General features: G+C 43.9%; 1 protein-coding gene across 1 annotated transcript in view; it reads right to left on the reverse strand.

Moving 5' to 3' along the window:
- The window catches only part of TSHR (thyroid stimulating hormone receptor), a 215,706-nt gene that overhangs the window by 75,908 nt on the left and 118,793 nt on the right, over window positions 1-21,005 (reverse strand). The window contains exons 4-5 of the mRNA XM_039533280.1: window positions 13,250-13,324; window positions 1,572-1,646 (exon numbers count right to left, since the gene is read on the reverse strand). Coding sequence (XP_039389214.1) covers window positions 1,572-1,646; window positions 13,250-13,324 — 150 coding nt within the window. The remainder of the gene's footprint in view (window positions 1-1,571; window positions 1,647-13,249; window positions 13,325-21,005) is intronic.

Below are 21,005 nucleotides of genomic sequence, written 5' to 3' on the forward strand. Positions count from 1 at the left end.
GGCATAAGTCAGTCTCACTCTGGATAGTTTTTATTCCTCACTCAAGTTTTATTTTTAAATATTTTACAAGGTGGGCCTCAGGGTAGGCCCAAGAAGTACTCTTCAGCCAAACAAAGAAACAAATTCATAACACAGATTCATAACACTTCTCGGGAGTGTGGCCTTGTTATGCTGCCTCCAGGGTGCCAGTCCTTCCCCAAACAGGCATTTGGCTTGATTGCTTCCCCTATAGGGAGGAGAGCAGCCTTCCACCCTGGAGAAACTTTTTTTCCTGCTGCAGCTTGTCTCTTCTCTCTTCCCCCATCTCCCTCACCAGAAGAGGTGTTTTTAAAGGTCACAGGCAGCCCTTAATTGGATTCACACATAGGTGCCGACGCTGTGAATGCTCCAAAGCCGGAGCACCCATGGGGCAAAAATGGTGGGTGCTGAGCACCCACCGGCAGCCCCCTTATCAGCTATCCCCCACCCTCCAGTGTCTCCCGCCCACCCACAGGTCCCATGAATCAGCACTTCCCCTGCTTTCCCCATGCCTTCCACATGCTGCAATCAGTTGTTTCGCGGCATGTAGGAGGCTGGGGAGGGAGGAGCAAGGACGTGGTGGAAGGGGATGGAACTGGGCAGGAAGAGGCGGGGCGTGAGTGGAGTAGGAGCGGGAAGAGGTGGGGTGGGGAGGCATGTAGGTGGGGCCTTGGAGAAACGGGTGGAGTGGGGGCGAGGCCTGGGGAGGAGCCATTGGTCAAGCACCCCCCGACACTTTGGAAAGTCCATGCCCATGCACATGTCCTTAGTTGAGGTAACCCCTTTTCAGCTCATGGGAGGAAAAGGGCCTTTACCATTCTGTCACAATTCCTAGAAGGGACCATTTTAATAATCTACATAACACAGCCCACAAAATTTCACTCAGTAATTCATATCCAATAATTGTGGTGCTATATTTTACTTCATTGATATTACTGAAAGTATAGAACAAGCAGCAAATAAAAGGAATAAAAAGTCCAAACTAAGTTCCCTACCCCTCCTTCGTGGCACCTTTAAAACACTTTTGCAAATACCTCTCCCCCCACCTACCCCCTCCCCCCGTAGGTTTCTGGATGAGATGTCAAATCGAGGTCCTGATTAAGTGTGGGTATCTACCCCTTTCAGCAAGAGCAGTCCAAGTTTATTCTGGTGTAATTACTGTAATGAAAAAAGTAAATATGAAAAATGAATACATTTATTGTAATGAATAATGTACCAAAGAATTAGCTATCCAGGTTCTGGGATGAGGGCTGGACTTTTGAGGCTAATGAGATCCAGAGTCTTGGCCTAATTCTAGCCTGACCCAATCTCCTACTCCAGAACCAGGACCAAAAAGGCATAAGGCATTCCTGGGACTCCCTGATAAAACAGCTTGCAGCTCTTTTCTTGCTTGAAGAGCTTATAACTGGCCTTTGTTTAGTTCAATGCTTACATTAAAAGAAAACGGAATAAATTTTCCATCCAGCTCTGAAGGGAAAAAGAAATTGTTACACTGTAGTAGGACAACATCTACACAGAGAATAATCTCTGAAGTTTAAGTGCCCAGTACTTACAGGTATTTTAACAGTGGGAGGATCTTAAAGGCATCTGGATCTATGTAATGTAGATTTCTAGCATTGCGAATTTCTCTGTTAAAAAATAGATACAAATTAGCATATTAGCAAAAAAAATTATGTTCACATTTTAAATTTAAAATAAACAAAACAGCATAACACTAAAGTGAACTTTCAGAGAAACATAACTCCTGTGCTCAGCTCTTGCACTGGACTGGATCCCAGTAATACAACAAATTGACATCACTCAATGGAGGTGAGCATGTTTGGTGTGCACTGTTACATTGCAGCAGCATCATCTGGACAGATTTGGTTTTGGACACTAATAAGCATAAGTAATGAGGAGAAAGCCCAGGGCTTTGGCTTGTATGCATGCACACACTGATTTTATCAGGAAAAGTCAATAAAGCTATTGAAATGTGTTTAAGGTTGAATGCAAGTAATGTTTAAAATCAAAGGCAGCTTGGGAGGAAGTTTGCGTGTCTTGGAGGGTTGGGTAATGGACTGAAATTTTTAGTTTTGGATATGGAGAAAAAAAGAGAAAACAAAGATTATAAAATAGGATTTCATTTCATGCGGGGCCATTTTAGGGGCCTGTGAGTGCCAAAGTTTCTTTTGTTAACACTCTCAATTAGTTTCCACCTTCTCATTTAAATTTAGTAAATATAATAATAAAAAATAATCTATAGAAAATGTAAAACATGTGAGTTAATAAGTATGCAGGAGGAACCACCTCCACTGGGGCAGGACTGGAAGTTTGGACACGATCATTCTATTTTTGGTTCTGTCTGTGGCATGCTGTGGCATCCTGCAAAGTTACTTAAACCTTCATGCTGTAGTTTACTCCCAGTAAACTGCAAATAAATACTACTACAAAAAACAATGTAGCATTTGTTTTCATATTCAAAGCGCTTTACAAAAATTAAGCCTCATAATCTCTCATGCTGTTACTACCTACATCATAATGTAAGAAAGATAGGGTATAAAATACAATTAGTTAAGCAACTGCTTAACTGATTACCTGTTCCACCTTTCTCTGGGCTCTTTTAATTTTGATTGATTAACTAAAGAAAAGGACTTGAGTTGAATTTAGTCTTAAAGTTTTATTAAATATCCTAACAACAGCAACTAAGTGTGTAGGATATAAGACAAAAATAGTTTTGGACTATGATTTGGCAAACAGACTAGGAAATTGACTGATATACCCATTCATTGATATACATTGCAAGGCCAGAAGGGACCATTGTGATGACCTAATCTGATCTCCTGTATAACAGGCCACAAAACTTCCCCCAAAATATTTCCTAGAGCATATCTTTTAGAAAAACATCCAATCTTGATTTAAAATATGTCAAATTTTCAGAATCAAATCACATAGCTACAACAGAAAATAAAACTTATACCTAATCAGTATCTTGGGAAGGTATCTTTGTTTAGAGTTTTGACTAAGAGTCCTCGAGAATAGGGCCTCACTTGTGCTAACTGGTTATTAACACATTAGACGAGGGAGGTGGGGATCCAAAACTAAAGCATAAGACAATTCAGTCATTTACATGCCAATTCACCAAGGTCGTCTTCTCAATGGATCTATAGTAGCCCACGCTTTTTAACCTATTTCCCCACAAATTATATTAGACCCAGGATCTAACACTCCTAAAAAAAACTTCAAAAACAGACTCCAACGAGAAACTGCAGAATTGGAATTAATTTGCAAACTGCACACCATTAAATTAGGTTTGAATAAAGACTGGGAGTGGATGGGTCATTACACAACGTAAAAACTATTTTCCCATGCTAATTTTTCCCCCCACTGTTACTCACACTTTCTTGTCAACTGTTGGAAATGGGCCATCCTGATTATCACTACAAAAGTTTTTTTCCTCCTGCTGATAATAGCCCACCTTAATTGATTACTCTTGTTATAGTTGGTATGGCAACACCCATTTTTTCATGTTCTCTGTGTATATATATCTTCCTACTGTATTTTCCACTGCATGCATCCAATGAAGTGGGTTTTAGCCCATGAAAGCTTATGCTCAGATAAATGTATTAGTCTCTAAGGTGCCACAAGTACTTATTCTTTTTCCTAAATATCTGACATTTATGACAGACTGTACAGTTGATTGCAGTTCAAGAAGCTTGTACACTTGGTCTGTTTTATGTTTTTATGCACCTAGAACTTGAACCTAGACACCATGATAGATACATGTACAGTGTTCTAAAATTTTAGTTAACTGTAACTTGTTCAGTTTTAAAGCTCTTTTACAACAACCATGATTGTAATCTGTTACAAAACAAGGACACACGCTAACTCTGTGACAATCTTTAAAGCACATACACAAGATGTACATTTCCTTACTAATTAGGAACCTAGTTTCAGGAAATGGTCAATTGATTGATTTGGGTAATCACAGAAGAGAAACTCTGTGTTATTTATCACCAGATCTGAGGGCCTGAGTCATTTTTGCCCCACCCTGACCAAGGGCTCGGGCTTATTACTGCTGTTGTACTGATATTGCTCAGTCCCTGCCCGAGGGCCTGAGCGCCTGACTCATTGTTGCCCTGCCCTGACCTAGGGCCCCAGCATAACTGTACTTATTTCTGCCTCCACAAGAGCCCCCAGGGAAGACTCCCGCGGCCAAACTAATTCCCCAATATATCAACAGTGTGTAGTGAGGCAGTGTGGTTCCCCGCCACCCTGGAGAGAGACAAGCCCCGGCTAACCTCTCAACAGGTACCCATTACAGTAGCATGAACTCCCTCTGCTGCCATCGCTGTTGGTGCTGCTATAAAGGGCCCAGCCGACCCCCAGGGTATGTCCATATTGCAATTAAAAACCCACAACTGACCCATGCCAGCTGACTTGGGCTTGGGCTGAGGGGCTATTTAACTCTGATGTAGATGTTTGGGCTCAGGCTGGAGCCCAAGCTCTGGAACCCCACAGCGCCTACACCTTTCCAGGCTCTAAAAGAATCTGATTGTGATATCACTAGAAAAAAACATATCCACACGAGGGTGGAAAGCTCATATTGCTGCCAGGTGAACCTTGATAAGGAAACTGCTAAGCCTTGTCTCAGGTGCAGCAGATAGTCTAGTATATACTGGATGGACGAGTGCATTGCCAAGACTCCAATCTGACAAACCCAGACTTAGAACTGCTTCTGTTTTGACAGGTAGGCAGCCCTGGAGAAGAGCTTTCTGCTTCTTAGTAAGATCTGGTGAACTTACTCTGAGCAAGCTTGCTCTCTGGGATTTAGCCTTTGAGCTTCTAGACCATTAGATGAAGGAACTGCACGTTTGGGTGGAGCAGATGACGTAGTTTTGGGGGATCAAATTCAGGTGCAACGGGAATGAGACTGGAGTAGCTAATGAGAGATCCAGTAGAGTGGAGAACCAATGTTGGTGGGGCCATGCTGGGGCTATTAATATAGCCCAGGTGTGATCCAGCATGATCTTTAGTAACAGTCTGTGAAAAAGTGGGATTGGGGGGAAAAGCAAAGTAAAACTTTGCTGTCCAGGGTAGCAGGAAGGCATCTGTGATGTAGCCTGGACTGTGGCATTCCAGGGAGCAGAACTGGTGACAATTTCTTTTGGACTTGTTTGCAAATAGGTCTATTTGGGGAATCCCCCACTGCTGGATTGGCACCACTTGGCAACTCACTGAAATTAGAACCCATGAAGGTACCATGAGCACAGTGTCCAGATGATGCTGGCTTGGTGAGTACACTGAGGCCAGCTATGTCAGGAGGGGCCTGAGATGCAGCCTCATGTGCTGTACTACATATGTGCACACGGTCATGTGGCCCAGGAGCTTCAGACAGCTTCAGGTTGTTGTGATTGCATGAATCTTGAAGTCTGTCATGAGAGATTGAATAGACTGGAATGTTGACTCTGAAAGGAATGCTCTGGCCTGGACAGTCCAACACAGCCTTATAAACTCTATCCTCTGTACATGACAAATGGTAGACTTGTCTGTATTGAACAGTAGGCCTAGAGCTTTGAAAGTTGACTGAATGAACTGAACATTGGATATAACCTGAGCTTTAGACCAGCCCTTGACTAACCATCCAGGAAAGGGTAGACCTGCATTCCTAGTCTCTTCAGGAATGCTGTCATCAGGGCCATACCTTTTTGTGAACACCCCATGAACTGCAGACAGGCCAAACAGAAGCACTGTGAACTGGTAATATACGTGCTTCACTATGAACCTGATACACATTCTGTGACCTTGGTATATCAACATATGAAAGCAGGAGGCTCTTAAATCCAGGGCAACATGAGAAGTCTCCAGGATCCAGTGAGGGAATAATGGATGCCAGGGTGACTATGCAAAATTTTATCTTTTTGAGATAGTTGTTGAGCTGATATAGGTCTAAAATAGCTCTGAGGAAATAATGGGAATAGAAGCACTTTCCTCAGATTCTGTGGAACCTCCTCTATGGCTTCCACATGAAGGAGAGATTGAACCTCTTGGACCAGAAGCTCTTCATGAGAGAAGTCCTTGAAGAGGGACAGGGAGAAAGGGGAGAAATAAACTGGAAGATGTAAACAAAAAAGCAAATACTGTACTGTGCCTGTATTGCATCTTAAAGATAGGCACATCTGGGTTGCCTGTCCCAACACCAGAGTAACGGACTGACCAATCAACTGGACACCCTGTGAAACCGGAAGTAACCAATCAGGCAGTAGCAGAGAAAAAACAAAACAAACAAACAAACAAAAAAGCAAATACTGTACTGTGCCTGTATTGCATCTTAAAGATAGCCACATCTGGGTTGCCTGTCCCAACTCCCGCACCCGCACATGCGGGGCAGCCACTTAAAGCAAGATGCTGGGGCTGCTAGCTCAAGACAGCTGGAGCCAGCAGAGCAGGAGCAGTGCTGGGGTCTGCACTGCTTTCACCCCTTCCCTCCACCCCCATCAGGAGGGGGATGCCCTGCTTTTACCCCCCACCTCTGGCTGGGAAGGGGATGCACTGTTTTTTACCACCACCTTACGGACAACCTCCATTCCCAAGGTGTCCATAACTCTGAGGTTCTACTGTATTTTAAAGAGTAGAGAGATCATGTACATAAAAACTGGACAGTCTTCTATGAAATGGCTCCTTTTCAAAATGTTACAGTAACTTCAACCAACTTTTAAATATACTATGATAAACACCATCCAATGTTATTTTAGCACTAATACTTAAAAAACATTATATAAAGGCAGAACATAAAATAAATGCATAGCACAAAGGATGCACTTATACCTTGACTAATCTTGCACTTTGGAGAGTAATTAAACAAAAAACAACAGCTGTAACTAGCATTAACAAATCTGAGGACTTCTGGAGGGAATTCAGGAAAACAGTCACATTTCTAAACAGCCTTCCATTAGATCACATGAAGGTGCCTAATTCTCCAGCTGTCTTGCATGTTAGTACTTTCCAAAATTCTGTGATTAAATTATATTTGTATTCCTTAGCTCTTAACTGTCTAAAAACACTATGCTAAGTACACTCTTCAGCACTAGAAAGCCCTTTTTAGTGACATTAACAGAAAGCTGTCCTTCCATTTTACAAATGGGAAACTGAGGCATGGCATACTTTACTTTCCCAAGACTACATGATTAATTGTTGCCACAGGTGACTCTGGTACTCATGGTTCCTAGTCTTGTTCTCTGACCATGCTTTTCTCCCTGCAGTAGATGCAGCTGACACCTTAACCCAGACTAAAAACTTAGAACGCTCATTGTTAAACAAATATTGTGTATGTAATCTACATTCTATGGGAGAGCTATTTACATTCAAGGGCTTCTATTGAGGAGAGTTAAATAATCTTTGTGTCAGAAATCAAAATTCAAAAAGGAATCTTCTTCCTATTTGCTACTTCATAGAAGCCAATAAAGAACAGTCACGCCCAGGAGTGGCAGCGACTTGACAGCAGCAGTAATGAAAACCCTCAATTTCTCCTTCAAGCTTCCTTTCACCCACGCCCACCCCAGGGAAACAATGGAAATCCCACTGAGTCATGTAAAATGGGACTAGACAAAGCACTGGAAAATTATACACTGTATGGAAAAGTCTTGCCATGGCCAAGGAGATGAAGGTGGGCAAGATGGTGCAACAAGATCTTATCTGCTAACCACAATTCAATCAAGTGGATAACTTCTATCTGTGGTGACTGGTGCTGACAGCCCTATTCACAGCTTAGAAAATATTCCACCTGTAAACATTGCTATTAAAGTGCATTAGTATTAAGAAAAAACTAACAACCACGGAATGGGAGTGTGGAAGATAGAAGAACAAAGAACTTGAGATGCTGTCTGCAGAGGGATGAATTTTATATTAACTGAAGATAGCAACACCTTTTAAGGAAGCTGTACCACTATTTTGGCAGAGTGACTCAGGGGATACTGCACTAAACTGGAGAACTGAGTTCTATTCTCAGCTCTGCCACTGGCTTGCAGGTGACCTTGAGTATGTCACGTCCCTTCCCCATGCCTCAGTCTGCCCATCTGTAAAATGGGTACTGCTGGTGGCAAAACAAGAATTTTGTTTTGGAAAGAAATTGAGGTTTGAAATTTGTTTTTGTTCTGCATCTGAACAAAAATGAGACCTTTTAAAGATTTTCATTTAAAAAAATGAGATACCCACCACAGAATAGCTAATAGCCCAGTGGTTAGGGCACTCACCTGGTTAACTGCAGAGACCTAAACCTAAGTCACCCACATCGCACCCAAGTGCCCTAACCTCCAGGCTATAGTGCCAAGCCCTCACACAATCTCTCCTGCTTGAGGCTGTTGCATTTTGTGTAAATAATTAAATATTCATTGGATCAGAGAGAGAGACTCCATAGCCAGGTGTTTAATGAATTCACCTGGGATGTGGGAGACCAAGCTTCAAGTCCCTACTCTGCCTGATTCAGAGCAGATATTCAAATCTGTGTCTCCCATATTTTAGATGAGTTCACTAACCACAGGGCTATTGCCTATTCTGGAGCAAATCTCACTCTGTCATTTTGACAAGAAATTTCATCCTGGACCTGGGAAACCTTCCTCTCAAAACCAATACGTTTCTGCAAAAATTTTCAGCTTTGACATATATGCATTTTCCAACAAAAAGCACCGTTAGCTGAAAAATACTCAACTAGCTCTGGAAAAGTGGATAATGATACTAACTGCTTTTGTAAAGTGCTTTGAGATCTAGGGGTGAAAAGTGCTATAAGAGCTTGGAGCATGAGCTTTTGTGGGTGAATACCCACTTCGTTGGTATGCATGCATCCGACGAAGTGGGTATTCACCCACGAAAGCTCATGCTCCAATATGTTTGTTAGTCTATAAGGTGCCCCAGAACATTTTGCTGCTTTTACAGATGCAGACTAACAAGGCTACCCCTCTGATATAAGAGCTTATAATTAACAGTTACTCATGCTTGCAAGGATAACACAGGATCTTACCTAACTTGTGAAAGAAAAATAAGAAATATGTGACCGTGGTGCCGGAGCGGCTACACTGAGAATACTTATTCAAGGCAAACTGCAAAGAATAGGACATATGATATCCAAAAATTTATGTTTTATTCAATAATTAGATTTCACTAAGGCCTGGTCTACACTACGATTTTAGGTCGAATTTAGCAGCAGTTACCTCTATTTAAGCCTGGACCCATCCACACAACAAAGCCCTTTTTTTTTACTTAACGGGGTCTTTAAATTGATTTCTTTACTCCACCTCTGACGAGGAGTAGCGCTGAAATCGGCCTTGCCAGGTTGAATTTGGGGTAGTGTGGATGCAATTCGACGGTATTGGCCCCCGGGAGCTATCCCAGAGTGCTTCATTGTGACAGCTCTGGACAGCGCTCTCAACTCAGATGCACTGGCCAGGTAGACAGGAAAAGGCCTGCGAACTTTTGAATTTCATTTCCTGCTTGGCCATCGTGGCGAGCTGATCAGCACAGGTGACCATGCAGAGCTCATGCAGAGCTCATCGGCATGATATGCACATTGCCGGGGCACACTGCCCGGCTCGTACTTTGTGAGAAGTCTATGTCCATGTCTATGTCCTCATCACTTGTCACCGTGCTGCCGTCGCCTCCTCGCCTGGTTTTGCTTTTGCAGCTTCAGAATCTGCGCTGAAAAAAGGTGTGAAACAATTGTCTGCCGTTGCTCTGATGGAGGGAGGGGCGACTGACGACATAGCTTACAGGGAATTAAAATCAACAAAAGGGATGGCTTTGCCTCATTATTGCACAAGGTGAGTAACCCGCTCTTCTTCTTTGAGTGCTGTCCCTGTGGGTGCTCCATGTCAGATGAATGTAGAGTGCGGGCCGAGGGACATACTGGCCGCTGCTTCCAGCAGATGAGTGTAGAGCAGTGTCCCCAATTCCACTTGGTCTATTTCTCTGCCTACTAGACTCGTACAGTCTGGAATGAGGACGATTATACTATGTGTCCCTGGCATGGTGGTAAGGTTGGTAGCACTTTCTCTTAGTGGGTGGTGTTTAGATGCTCAGTCTACAAAGAGATGCCTGAGAGCCCTTCATGTAATGGAGAACCTCATCGTTTTTTGATTAAAACAATTTGTCTTTGTCAAAGGGAAGGTCTTCCACCTTCATTTGCAGCTCTTTCAGAATACCGGCCAACAGGAGCAAGGAGGCTCTGCACTTCACGATAGTCCTAGCTGTGGTGTGAGCTGCTGTATCAGCCACGTCCAGGGAAGCCTGTATAGTAGTCCTGGCAACTAGTTGCCCTTCAGTGAGCACAGTCTTAAATTGTGCTCTTGTCTTCAGGAAGGTCAGACGTAAACTCAAAGTGCTTCCTGTAACTGTCCGGTTGGTATTCTGAAAGACCTGCAAATTAAGGTGGAGGATCTTTTCTTTGACAAAGACAAATTGGTTCGCTGCCTTGATCACTAGTGAGTTTGGTTTTGGATGGGAAAAAAGAAAGTCCATTCCCTTGGCTGGCATATATTATTTTCTGTCAGCCCATTTGCATGTTGGAGGGATGATGGCTGGCATCTGCCACTCTGTTTCCGTAGGTTCAAGGATTGCATCATTTATGGGCAGAGCAATTTTGGAGGATGAGGAAGATTACAAAATTTGTAGCAACTTGGGTTGACTTTCCTGGACCTCCTCTAGGTGAATGTCCTGGCTAAGTGCTACGTGTTTAAAAAGTTCCTGAAATTGTTTGAAGTCATAGGATATCAGGATTGGAAGGGACCTCAGGAGATCATCTAGTCCAACCCCCTGCTCAAAGTAGGATCAATCCCCAGACAGATTTTTGCCCCAGATCCCTAAATGGCCCCCCTCAAGGATTGAACTCACAACCCTGGATTTAGCAGGCCAATGTTCAAACCACTGAACTATACCTCCCCATCTGCCAGTATAGGTGAAGGTGGCATGATGGCCTCATGGGGGGAAAAAGAGTTGTGTGTTGGCCACACATCCTCAGGACTTATTTCTTCTTTTGGATCCTCCATCATCTCCTCTGGGACTACCGATGTTGTAGCCACTGGAGATAAAGGGTGACACCGAAGTTCACCTCTGGTTGGTGATGAGGTTCATGCATTTGTATGCTGCCCACGGGTCTCACGTGGCCACTGCATGGGGAATGCCATGTGGGGACACACCCATGGTTATCCATACCACGGGTAAGGTGGTTGTGCATGTTGGCCTTTAGGTCTCAGTGTACCCCAGCAAGTCTGTGTTGAGTCATGCGGGAGCATTGTGGAGAGAAGACTCCTTCCTCCTGGTCCTCATTATCACTGTTGCTGGACATCGGCAGTGCTGTGAGAAACGTAGGCTGTGTAAGATGCTTCTTGCAGGCGATCCGTCGGTGCCGAGAAGTGATTGGGGCACTGATACAACAGTAATATATTTCTGATGGAGCAACTGTTGCAGTGCTGGTGGATGTGGTACTGATGATTTAGTTGTGACAGAAAGGTGCACAGCCATCTTGTGGCTGGATTTTGTTGGGGCCAGTGGGCCCATCGCGGTGCTGTCAGTCGGTGCCAGTCGAGGGGTCGGTGCTGAGCAAGGCAGCATCACTAAAGTCATGGTTGGCACCAGAGGTGGCTGCATGGTCGGTGCCGTATCCATTGCAGGTGCCAGCATGGTTGGCACCCATGGAGGAGACATGGCTTTGTCTATGTCTCGACTCCTTGCCCTTCGCTTTGGATTCATTGGCATGGCTGGTGCCAGGTATCGGGGGAGTTATATGTACTGGCTCTCAAGGTCGTCTGCACCAATGGTAACAACCTCGCAGGGGACTGTTTCTTTATGTGGATCCCACTGAGGAGAGGTCGATGCTTGCTTCCTCTTTTCGTAAGAGAACATAAAAACATAAGAACGGCCGTACCGGATCAGACCAAAGGTCCATCTAGCCCAGTATCCTGTCTACCGACAGTGGCCAATGCCAGGTGCCCCAGAGGGAGTGGACCTAACAGGCAATGATCAAGTGATCTCTCTCCTGCCATCCATCTTCACCCTCTGACAAACAGAGGCTAGGGACACCATTCCTTACCCATCCTGGCTAATAGCCATTAATGGACTTAACCACCATGAATTTATCCAGAGGATGGAAACATGCTCTTGGTCGGTTCAGACTGGATCGGTGAGCACTTAAAGGAAGGCTTCTGTTGGTTCTTTTCTGACCCTGGTTGGAATGATTTCTCCATGAGGATCATTTTGAGGCGGAGATCCCAGTCATGCCGGACTCTCGCTTTCAAGATGTTACAACGAATGCAGTTCTGTTGTATGGGTGTTTCTCTCGGGCATCTCACGCACAGCGAGTGCCCGTGGGACCGCAGCATCGCTTCTCAGCAGGAGCCACATCTCTTAAAGCCAGAGGAGCATGGCATGTCCAAGGGAGCGGGGAAGCAGAGAAAACTTTTGTGGGTGGTGTTCCAAAAGGAGCAGGAAACTGGAGAAACAAAAACTATTATTTTTTTTTAACAACTAATCCTAACTAATAACTACAACAGACCTAACAACTAAATTTCTATTTTTTTCTATCTACAGGGGAAGAAGCTATCGCATTGCCCTGAGCTCCATCTTCAGCCGAAGATGGTTGAGAAGGAACAGAGGGGGTTGGGCCGTGTGCGCTAAACAAGACTCCAATGGTGCTGCGAGACAGCTACTGTACACATGTGGCCTGACCAAGCACTGGTCTCCAAATCTCCAATCAATGGCACTGGGACGCACCATCACCTGAAGTGGATCACCCACAGGGACAGCACTCGAAGAAGAAGCAGGAAACACCATACAGTGAGCTTTGTTTACAAAAAGACAAGTACAGGTCACAGAAAAGAAAAATAAAGTGAAGCGATGCAAACAACAAGCAAACAAAAACGAGGAATAAAAATATATAGTTCCATGCAACGGATGTGGGAAAGGAGTACAGCAGGAAAATGCTGTGAGGCACAGAGAAGATCATAGAATCATAGAATATTAGGGTTGGAAGGGACCTCAGGAGGTCATCTAGTCCAACCCCCTGCTCAAAGTAGGATCAATCCCCTGACAGATTTTTGCCCTAGATTCCAAGATGAGGGTAGAGACTGTAGGAGGAAGAAACAGAGAGAGAAGTGGTAGTTAAACATTTAGCACCATATATGAGAGAATTAGAATTTAAACATATTGAAAGAGTCTGTTATTCCACACATTTCTCAAGGAAGTAAACTTATTTTACCACTGTACTTACATATGAGTGACTTTACTTAAATTGTAGAAGGAATGGGCCTCCAGCCTTTGTAACGTAGCATCTATGGAGATATAGCTAAACATCAGGAAAACAGAAAAAGAAACATGTCACATAGAAAGACAGGTTGTAAGCAATGACCAATGCTCATCGTGCTTGTTTTATTGTTCCTTCCCATTCTCTTCAGCCCCAGTTTGTTTTGCCTTAAGAGAATGTCGTAAATGTTTGTACAATGCCAAGCACAATTGCCTGATTCTGATTAGACCCCAAATACACACAATGTACAGTTAAATCAAAAAGACATGAAGAAAACATCAGAGAAGCAACTGGAGTTCACTTTGTTGAGGGTACTAAGCCCCAGTTCAGGTTCTTTCCCCCAATTCCACTTGGCCTGGAGCAGCGAACTGCGGCCAGTGGGAGCTGCGATTGGCCAAACCTGTGGACGGGGCAGGAAAACAAACTGGCCTGGCCCGCCAGGGGCTTTCCCTACACAAGCGGCGTCCCAAGTTTGGGAAACACTGGGGTAGGGAAACAAAGATGGCCTGTGGGCTGTGACTGCAACAAATGCTCTTAAATTACATAGTAAGCAGACCATAAAGACAGCCTACATTCAGAACAGCATTGAAAATAAATTAAATTGAAAATAAATCTTTCTCGCATGAATTTAAGAGAATTTTTAATTCCACTTTTTTCCCCACAATGACAGTCACAGGTGATATGATAAGAAGGCAATGTGCTCCAGTGGCAGGTTACTAGATTGGAAGCATGGAGCCCTGGATTTTGTTCTCATTTCTGCATCTGACTTCCTAATGGGTGATCTTGCAAGTCACTTCTCTTTATACCTCCATTTCTGCCTCTGTAAGTAATTGTAATGCTTTGTAAATGTTTTCAGATGTATGAATAAAAAGTGCACCATAAAAATAGGTATTATTAAATCCCAGGGTGAATTTGTGTATTTCCACCTATTTCTCTGACTACACACCTGGAAATACTAAACCGTTGTGAATGTGCAACAAGAGAATATGGGGGTTTAAATTTATTTTTATTTAATTATTCCAATCACATTATTCTCTTAACTATTAACTGAATGGGTTCATTTTAAAATAGCATGTTCATTATAATATTTTCTTACTCTTAAAAATGTTGCTAGAAACAATAACTTTTGAAGTCACTTTATTTTGTTGCATGTGTCACAGTTCAGGGCAACTGCACCTATATTCCCACTCAGGGGTCCCCAACAGCAACCACTCTAGGCTCCTGGCTTCTCAGGCATCACCTCGTTTGGGTGAAGACCCATATCCTTCTTCCTTCTGACCAGATTTTTTTCCTCCCCGGGCTGCACAGTTCCCCATTTACTCTATGACATTCCCAGCAAGCCAGCCTGCTTAAACAGGCTGGTGTCTACACTTTTGCTCACTCTTCAAAGGCTATAAACAGCTGTAATAGCCAGCAGTCACAAGTTACCACACAGCTCTTTATAAGGAAGAACATTTATTCTTAAGGTGAAAGTATTATAGAGAAAACAATAAAAGAACCTTACACACTTGCAAATAAGCTTATCAGAGATCACCCCCAACTCCAACCAGGGCTCTGGTAGGAGTCAGTCCTTCAAACCCCACCAAAGGGGATTTTCTGTACTTGAAAAGGTCATAACAGCTTTACCTCAGAACAAGCATGCTAAGGGGGCAGATCAGCCTGTTTCTCGAATCAGTTTGGGCCTTTTTTCTCCAATCTTTGACAACAGGCAATCAGTAAACAATCACCCTTCGGGGGTGGGGGTTAGCATTAAAGGCTGAGTTTTTACATAATCAGGGGTGGGAATTTGTATTCACATCCCCGAGATTCCCCAGGAAAACACTTTATGCTGTTTGTCCCAAAAGTCCATTCTCCTCTGGCACACTGATGAGTGTAGTCCTTTGAAGTTCATAACACTTCCCAGGATTCACATCCCATCTTCCACCCTAGAGAAGTTACATGCAATCACAGCCCACAATAATATATAACTTCTGCATTTGCAGAGGGGGCAAAAACCTAACTGGTTTCAAGACTGAGCTTGGTAAATTTGTGGACGGGATGGTATGATGAGACTGCCTACAATGGCATGTAGCCGACCTGCAACTACTAGCAGAAAATATCTCCAATGGTTGGTGACGGGACACTAGATGGGGAGGGCTCTAAGTTACTACAGATAATTCTTTCCCAGGTTTCTGGCTGGTAGATCTTGCCCACATGCCCAGGGTGTAACTGATCACCATTTGGGGTTGGGAAGGAACCTTTCCCCTAGGTCAGATTACCAGAGACCCAGGGTTTTTTTGTTTTTTGGGGTTTTTTTTTGCCTTCTTCTGAAGCATGGGGCATGGGTCACTTACAGGTTTAAACTAGTGTAAATGGTGGAGTATCTGTGACTTGAAATCTTTAAATCATAGTTTCAGGATGTCAGAACCTGAACCAGGAGTTATGGGTTTATTTACAGGAATGGGTGGATGAGGTTCTGTGGCTTACAATGTGCAGGAGGTCAGACTAGATGATCATAATGATCCTTTCTGGCCTTAAAGTCTATGAGTCTATGAGTAATACAATGTACTTAAACTTAATTCAAGAAGGTTTTTAAAGGAAATATCTGTCACAATATGGTCAAAATAAAATATAAAAAATCAAACTATGAGTTAAGACAAAAAATTAAAACATATCTGCATATAGCTTTTTTCAAACTGTGTTTTATATGAGCAGTTAGAAAAAATGTGTTAAAGCCTTATTTCAGTCACCGTCTCATACATCAACTGCTGAGCCTTGGATTTTGAAATGCTTTACATGGTTGAGCCTCTCCCACTTGACTGCACTGTATTTTTAGTAGGTTGGACAGCACCAAATAGAAAGTGAACATAACTAGTGTAATAGGGTCAGCCACCTTCTCAGCACCCCCTTGTGGCCTGAGGTCACTCTACAGTGGCCCAGTCTCCCTACTTTTCAGGGTTCTCTTAATCAGACTACGAAAACAAACTTTCCATCAAGTCCATGTTACCAGTCTTTCCTGCTTAGGATGACCAGATAGCAAGTGTAAAAAATTGGGACAGGCGGTGGGGAGTAATAGGCTGGTGTCGTTGGCGACTGCAACTTCTTTCTGTTAGATTCTTACATGAAGAACTCAAGGCATAGCCTCTGGAATTCTTATGAGAGGAATCTTGGGTCTTCCTCCTAGATGCCCTTGAAGTACAACTTGGAGACAGTTGACGTAGCTGACTTGTTCAGAGACTGGCATACAGAGAAGGTCTCCTGGCCAGGATCAGAGGCTGGGCACAGCAAGCTCACCATCATGAGGATCTAAAGTTTGATCTCCTTGTTTTTTCTGGCTCCAGATTTTAATGCCAGACAGAAGTTGCACTTTTGGGTTATATGAGTTTCCCTGAGGCAACAAATGCACTGGGAGCATCTGTCACTTACTAGCATTGCCTCCTGGTATAAGTGGCAACATTTAAAACCAGGAGAACCAGGCATGCCCTTCCAGTAATGTAAAGCTCCCAGGAGAGGAGAAACAATCTAATAGGTAACAGTCCTTACAACTAAGAAAGATAACATATACAACATTTTTTGGGAAAAAAAAGGGTTTTTTTTAACTACTACTACTACTACTACTAGAACTACCTAACTGCCACTAATAGTTCTTACAGTAGTTAGTTTATTATAGTTATGGGGACACAACTGTGATGACTGAGGCTGAGGCAGTTGAGAAGGATCCAAGACTCGTTCAGGTGTGCAGTGGTATATACTGTAACAAACTCATGGCGATCAGTGGAGGTCCCAAATGACTAGAAAAAGGCTAATGTAGTGCCCATCTTTAAAAAAGGGAAGGAGGAAGAACCAGGGAACTACAGGCCAGTCAGTCTCATCTCAGTCCCTGGAAAAATCATGGAGCAGGTCCTCAAGGAATCCATTTTGAAGCACTTTGAGGAGAGGAAAGTGATCAGGAACAGTCAGCATGGATGCACCAAGGGCAAGTCATGCCTGACCAACCTGATTGCCTTCTATGATGAGATAAATGGCTCTGTGGATGAGGGGAAAGCAGTGGATGTGTTATTCCTTGACTTTAGCAAAGCTTTAGATACAGTCTCCCACAGTATTCTTGCCAGCAAGTTAAAGAAGTATGGGCTGGATGAATGGACAATAAGGTGGATAGAAAGCTGGCTAGATCATTGGGCTCAACAGGTAGTGATCAATGGTTTCATGTCTAGTTGGTAGCCGGTATCAAACAGAGTGCCCCAAGGGTTGGTCCTGGGACCGGTTTTGTTCAATATCTTCATTAATGATCTGGAGGATGGCGTGGATTGCACCCTCAGCAAGTTTGCAGAGGATTGGTAGATACGCTGAAGGGTAGGGATAGGATACAGAGGGACCTAGACAAATTAGAGGATTGGGCCAAAAGAAATCTGATGAGGTTCAACAAGGACAAGTGCAGAGTCCTGCACTTAGGACGGAAGAATACCATGCACTGCTACAGACTAGGGACCAAGTGGCTAGGCAGCAGTTCTGCAGAAAAAGACCTAGGGGTTACAGTGAACGAGAATCTGGATATGAGTCAACAGTATGCTCTTGTTGCCAAGAAAGCTAATGGCATTTTGGGCTGTATAAGTAGGAGCATTGCCAGCAGATCGAGGGACATGATCATTCCCCTCTATTCGGCATTGGTGAGGCCTCATCTGGAGTACTGTGTCCAGTTTTGGGCCCCACACTACAAGAAGGATGTGGATAAATTGGAGAGAGTCGAGCGGAGGGCAACAAAAATGATTAGGGGGCTGGAGCACATGACTTATGAGGAGAGTCTGAGGGAACTGGGCTTATTTAGTCTGCAGAAGAGAAGAATGAGGGGGGATTTGATAGCTGCTTTCAACTACCTGAAAGGGGTTCCAAAGAGGACTGTTCTCAGTGGTAGCAGATGACAGAACAAGGAGTAATGGTCTCAAGTTGCAGTGGGGGAGGTTTAGGTTGGATATTAGGAAAAACATTTTCACTAGGAGCGTGGTGAAGCACTGGAATGGGTTACCGAGGGAGGTGGTGGAATCTCCTTCCTTACAGGTATTTAAGGCCTGGCTTGACAAAACCCTGACTGGGATGATTTAGTTAGAGATTGGTCCTTCTTTGAGCAGGGAGTTGGACTAGATGACCTCCTGAGGTCCCTTCCAACTCTGATATTCTATTATTCTAATGATTCAGACTGAGTAACACATGTGCGGGCTGAACAGACATTGCTACGTGACAGTTTTCAAAGGCACAGAGGGCACAAGCACAACTAGAGTGAAGCACCCACAGGGAGACTACTCGAAGAACAACCTTTTGTTACATCCTTGAATGGGAAACTGAGGCAGGCTGCAGCAGACATTCCTCGGCAGAAGAAGGTGCTATACAATAGATTTGTCTACTTGCAGGGATTCAGTGGAGAAAGGAAAAGTAGTGATAATTATGGATAGTCTTTCACAATCACACTTACTAGCAGAGGCAAGGTGGGGGGGGCATGTGGGGTCACATTGCCCCCTCCCAGATTACTTGGTCAAATGATGTGGCCAGGCCCCCTCCCTGCGGAGCAGCTGAGCTGGCAAACTACACTGGGCATGGAGAGGCAGAGCTGCAGGAGGGGTTGCTGCTTTAACTCTGCCGGGAGAGGCAGAGGAACAGCTGAGAACTGCACTGAGGGGGATCTGCTTTCCGGGAGGGGAGGGGGCATGACTCAATCTATTCTGGAGTTGTGTCCCCCCCACTGCCAAGAGGCACGGGTCGTCTATGCTTACTAGATCACTAGGACTACAAGCTTAATGGTGAGAATGATAGCAAGTACTCCCCATCCCTACTGAAGCATTAGTGATTTTACTAGCTGAGTTCACCTAACTGGGAATCTCTGTACATTTTCACCTGTGAGTACTGTTGATGGAATGAGACTATGAGCATGTGTGTGATGGTATGGCTGGTGCAGTAGTGATTTGCATTACTAATAGGAAACCTGTACAAAAGATTTAGTCCTACAGAAAATGTCAAGGTTCTCTTCACCCACAGTTTCTAACACAATAGTGAGGGTGGGTGGCCTATAAAATACCCCACTGTACGATGAAATCCAGTGCCTGCTACCAATTAGGTGCAATAAAATGGCAGGAATATTTGGGAAGTAATGATGATACATCTAATGGGTGGATTGGTGATGAGATGTAGAGCTTTAAATGTGTTTTAACTCTTAGTTTGGTATTCATCGGCAGAATGCATCCACCCTGTTGCTTTTGCAACAATTTGAATTTATAATTTACATTTTGATTTGGCTGTTTCTAGGTATGACCCAAGAACCCCTCAATGCCAAGTGGCAAGGGCGTTACAACAATATCCTGATTCTGGTATGTACATTCTGTACAAAGAATGCCATGTGAGGTAATAAAAAAAAGTCAGGGAATCTTGCTGGTCATTGTCATTGTTAGGGTCTATAAATACATTTCATGTCTAAGGAGTTATGTATATATAGCAAAAATGTTTTAAAGTCGGTATCAAACCAGAGTTGACAAGCAGGTTTCCTGTAATATGTTTCATAAACACAGGGATGTTTATTCACCTGTCTCTGTTGAAATGTGAATTAAGTGTTGTGTCATTCAGAATGGGCGTTCCATCACCCGTCTTAGCTAATTGCAGATGAAGAATTGTAAGAATTTCAGAAAGGAAGAGAAGTTTACTCACCTTGTGCAGTAACTGAAGTTATTTGAGATGGTTATCCCTGTGGGTGCTCCACTACTGGAGATTTGTAGTAGCAGTGCCTAGTTGGCTGCACGCACGTGGCAGCCGTTCCACTCTGAATGATTACCTAGCATGCGCAGCCAACCATCCCCCAGTTCCTTCTCTACCCCAGAGGATTGGCATGAAGCTCTGAAGGAGAGGGGAGGGGGGAATAGTGGAACACCCACAGGGACAACCATCTTGAAGAACTGCAGTTACTGCACAAGGTGAGTAACCTCCTCCTTCTCCTTCTCCTCCTCTTCCTCCTCCTCCTCCTCCTTCTTCAAGCATGTTCCTGTGGGTGCTCCACTTTAGGTGACTGTTGAGCAGTACCCCTCCATGGAGGGGAGGGGCTTTGGAGTTGGTTCATTGATGGTGGATAACACCATGAGTCCAAACTGAGCATCTGCAGCTAATTGCTGTTCACTAGTGTTTAGTGAAGGTATGGGCAGATGCCCAGATAGATGCTTTGCAAATGTCTGTGATGTGTACATTACTGAGAAAGGCCATAGATGCTGATAATGCTCTGGTGGAGTGTGTGCAAACTCCCGGTGGAGCTTGCAGGGTAGCTGTTTTGGTAGCACAAATGGATACATCTGGATATCCATTTAGATAGTCTCTGTTTTGAGATGGTTTGGCCCTTTGAACATTCTGTTATGGAAACAAATAGTCAAGATGATTTTCTAATGTTTTTGTTCTTTCTATGTAGAAAGCTAACACTCTGCGAATGTCCAGCATGTGAAGTGAGGCCTCCCTGCTGCCGGCACGCAGCTTCGGGAAAAATACAGGTAAGTAAATGGGCTGATTTAAATGAAAAGGGGAGGCCACTCTGGGTATGAATTTGGGATGCAGTTGTAGGATTACTTTATCCTTGAAGAATGTAATATAATGTGGGTGTACCATTAGGGCACCTAATTCTACAACCCGTTTTGCTGACGTGATGGCAATGAGGAAAGCCACCTTCATCGATAAGTGTAACAAAGAGCAAGTTGTGTGGGGTTCAAACGATTTCCCCATG

The sequence above is a fragment of the Mauremys reevesii genome, linkage group 4, assembly GCF_016161935.1.
Source record: "Mauremys reevesii isolate NIE-2019 linkage group 4, ASM1616193v1, whole genome shotgun sequence".
NCBI lineage: Eukaryota > Metazoa > Chordata > Testudines > Geoemydidae > Mauremys > Mauremys reevesii.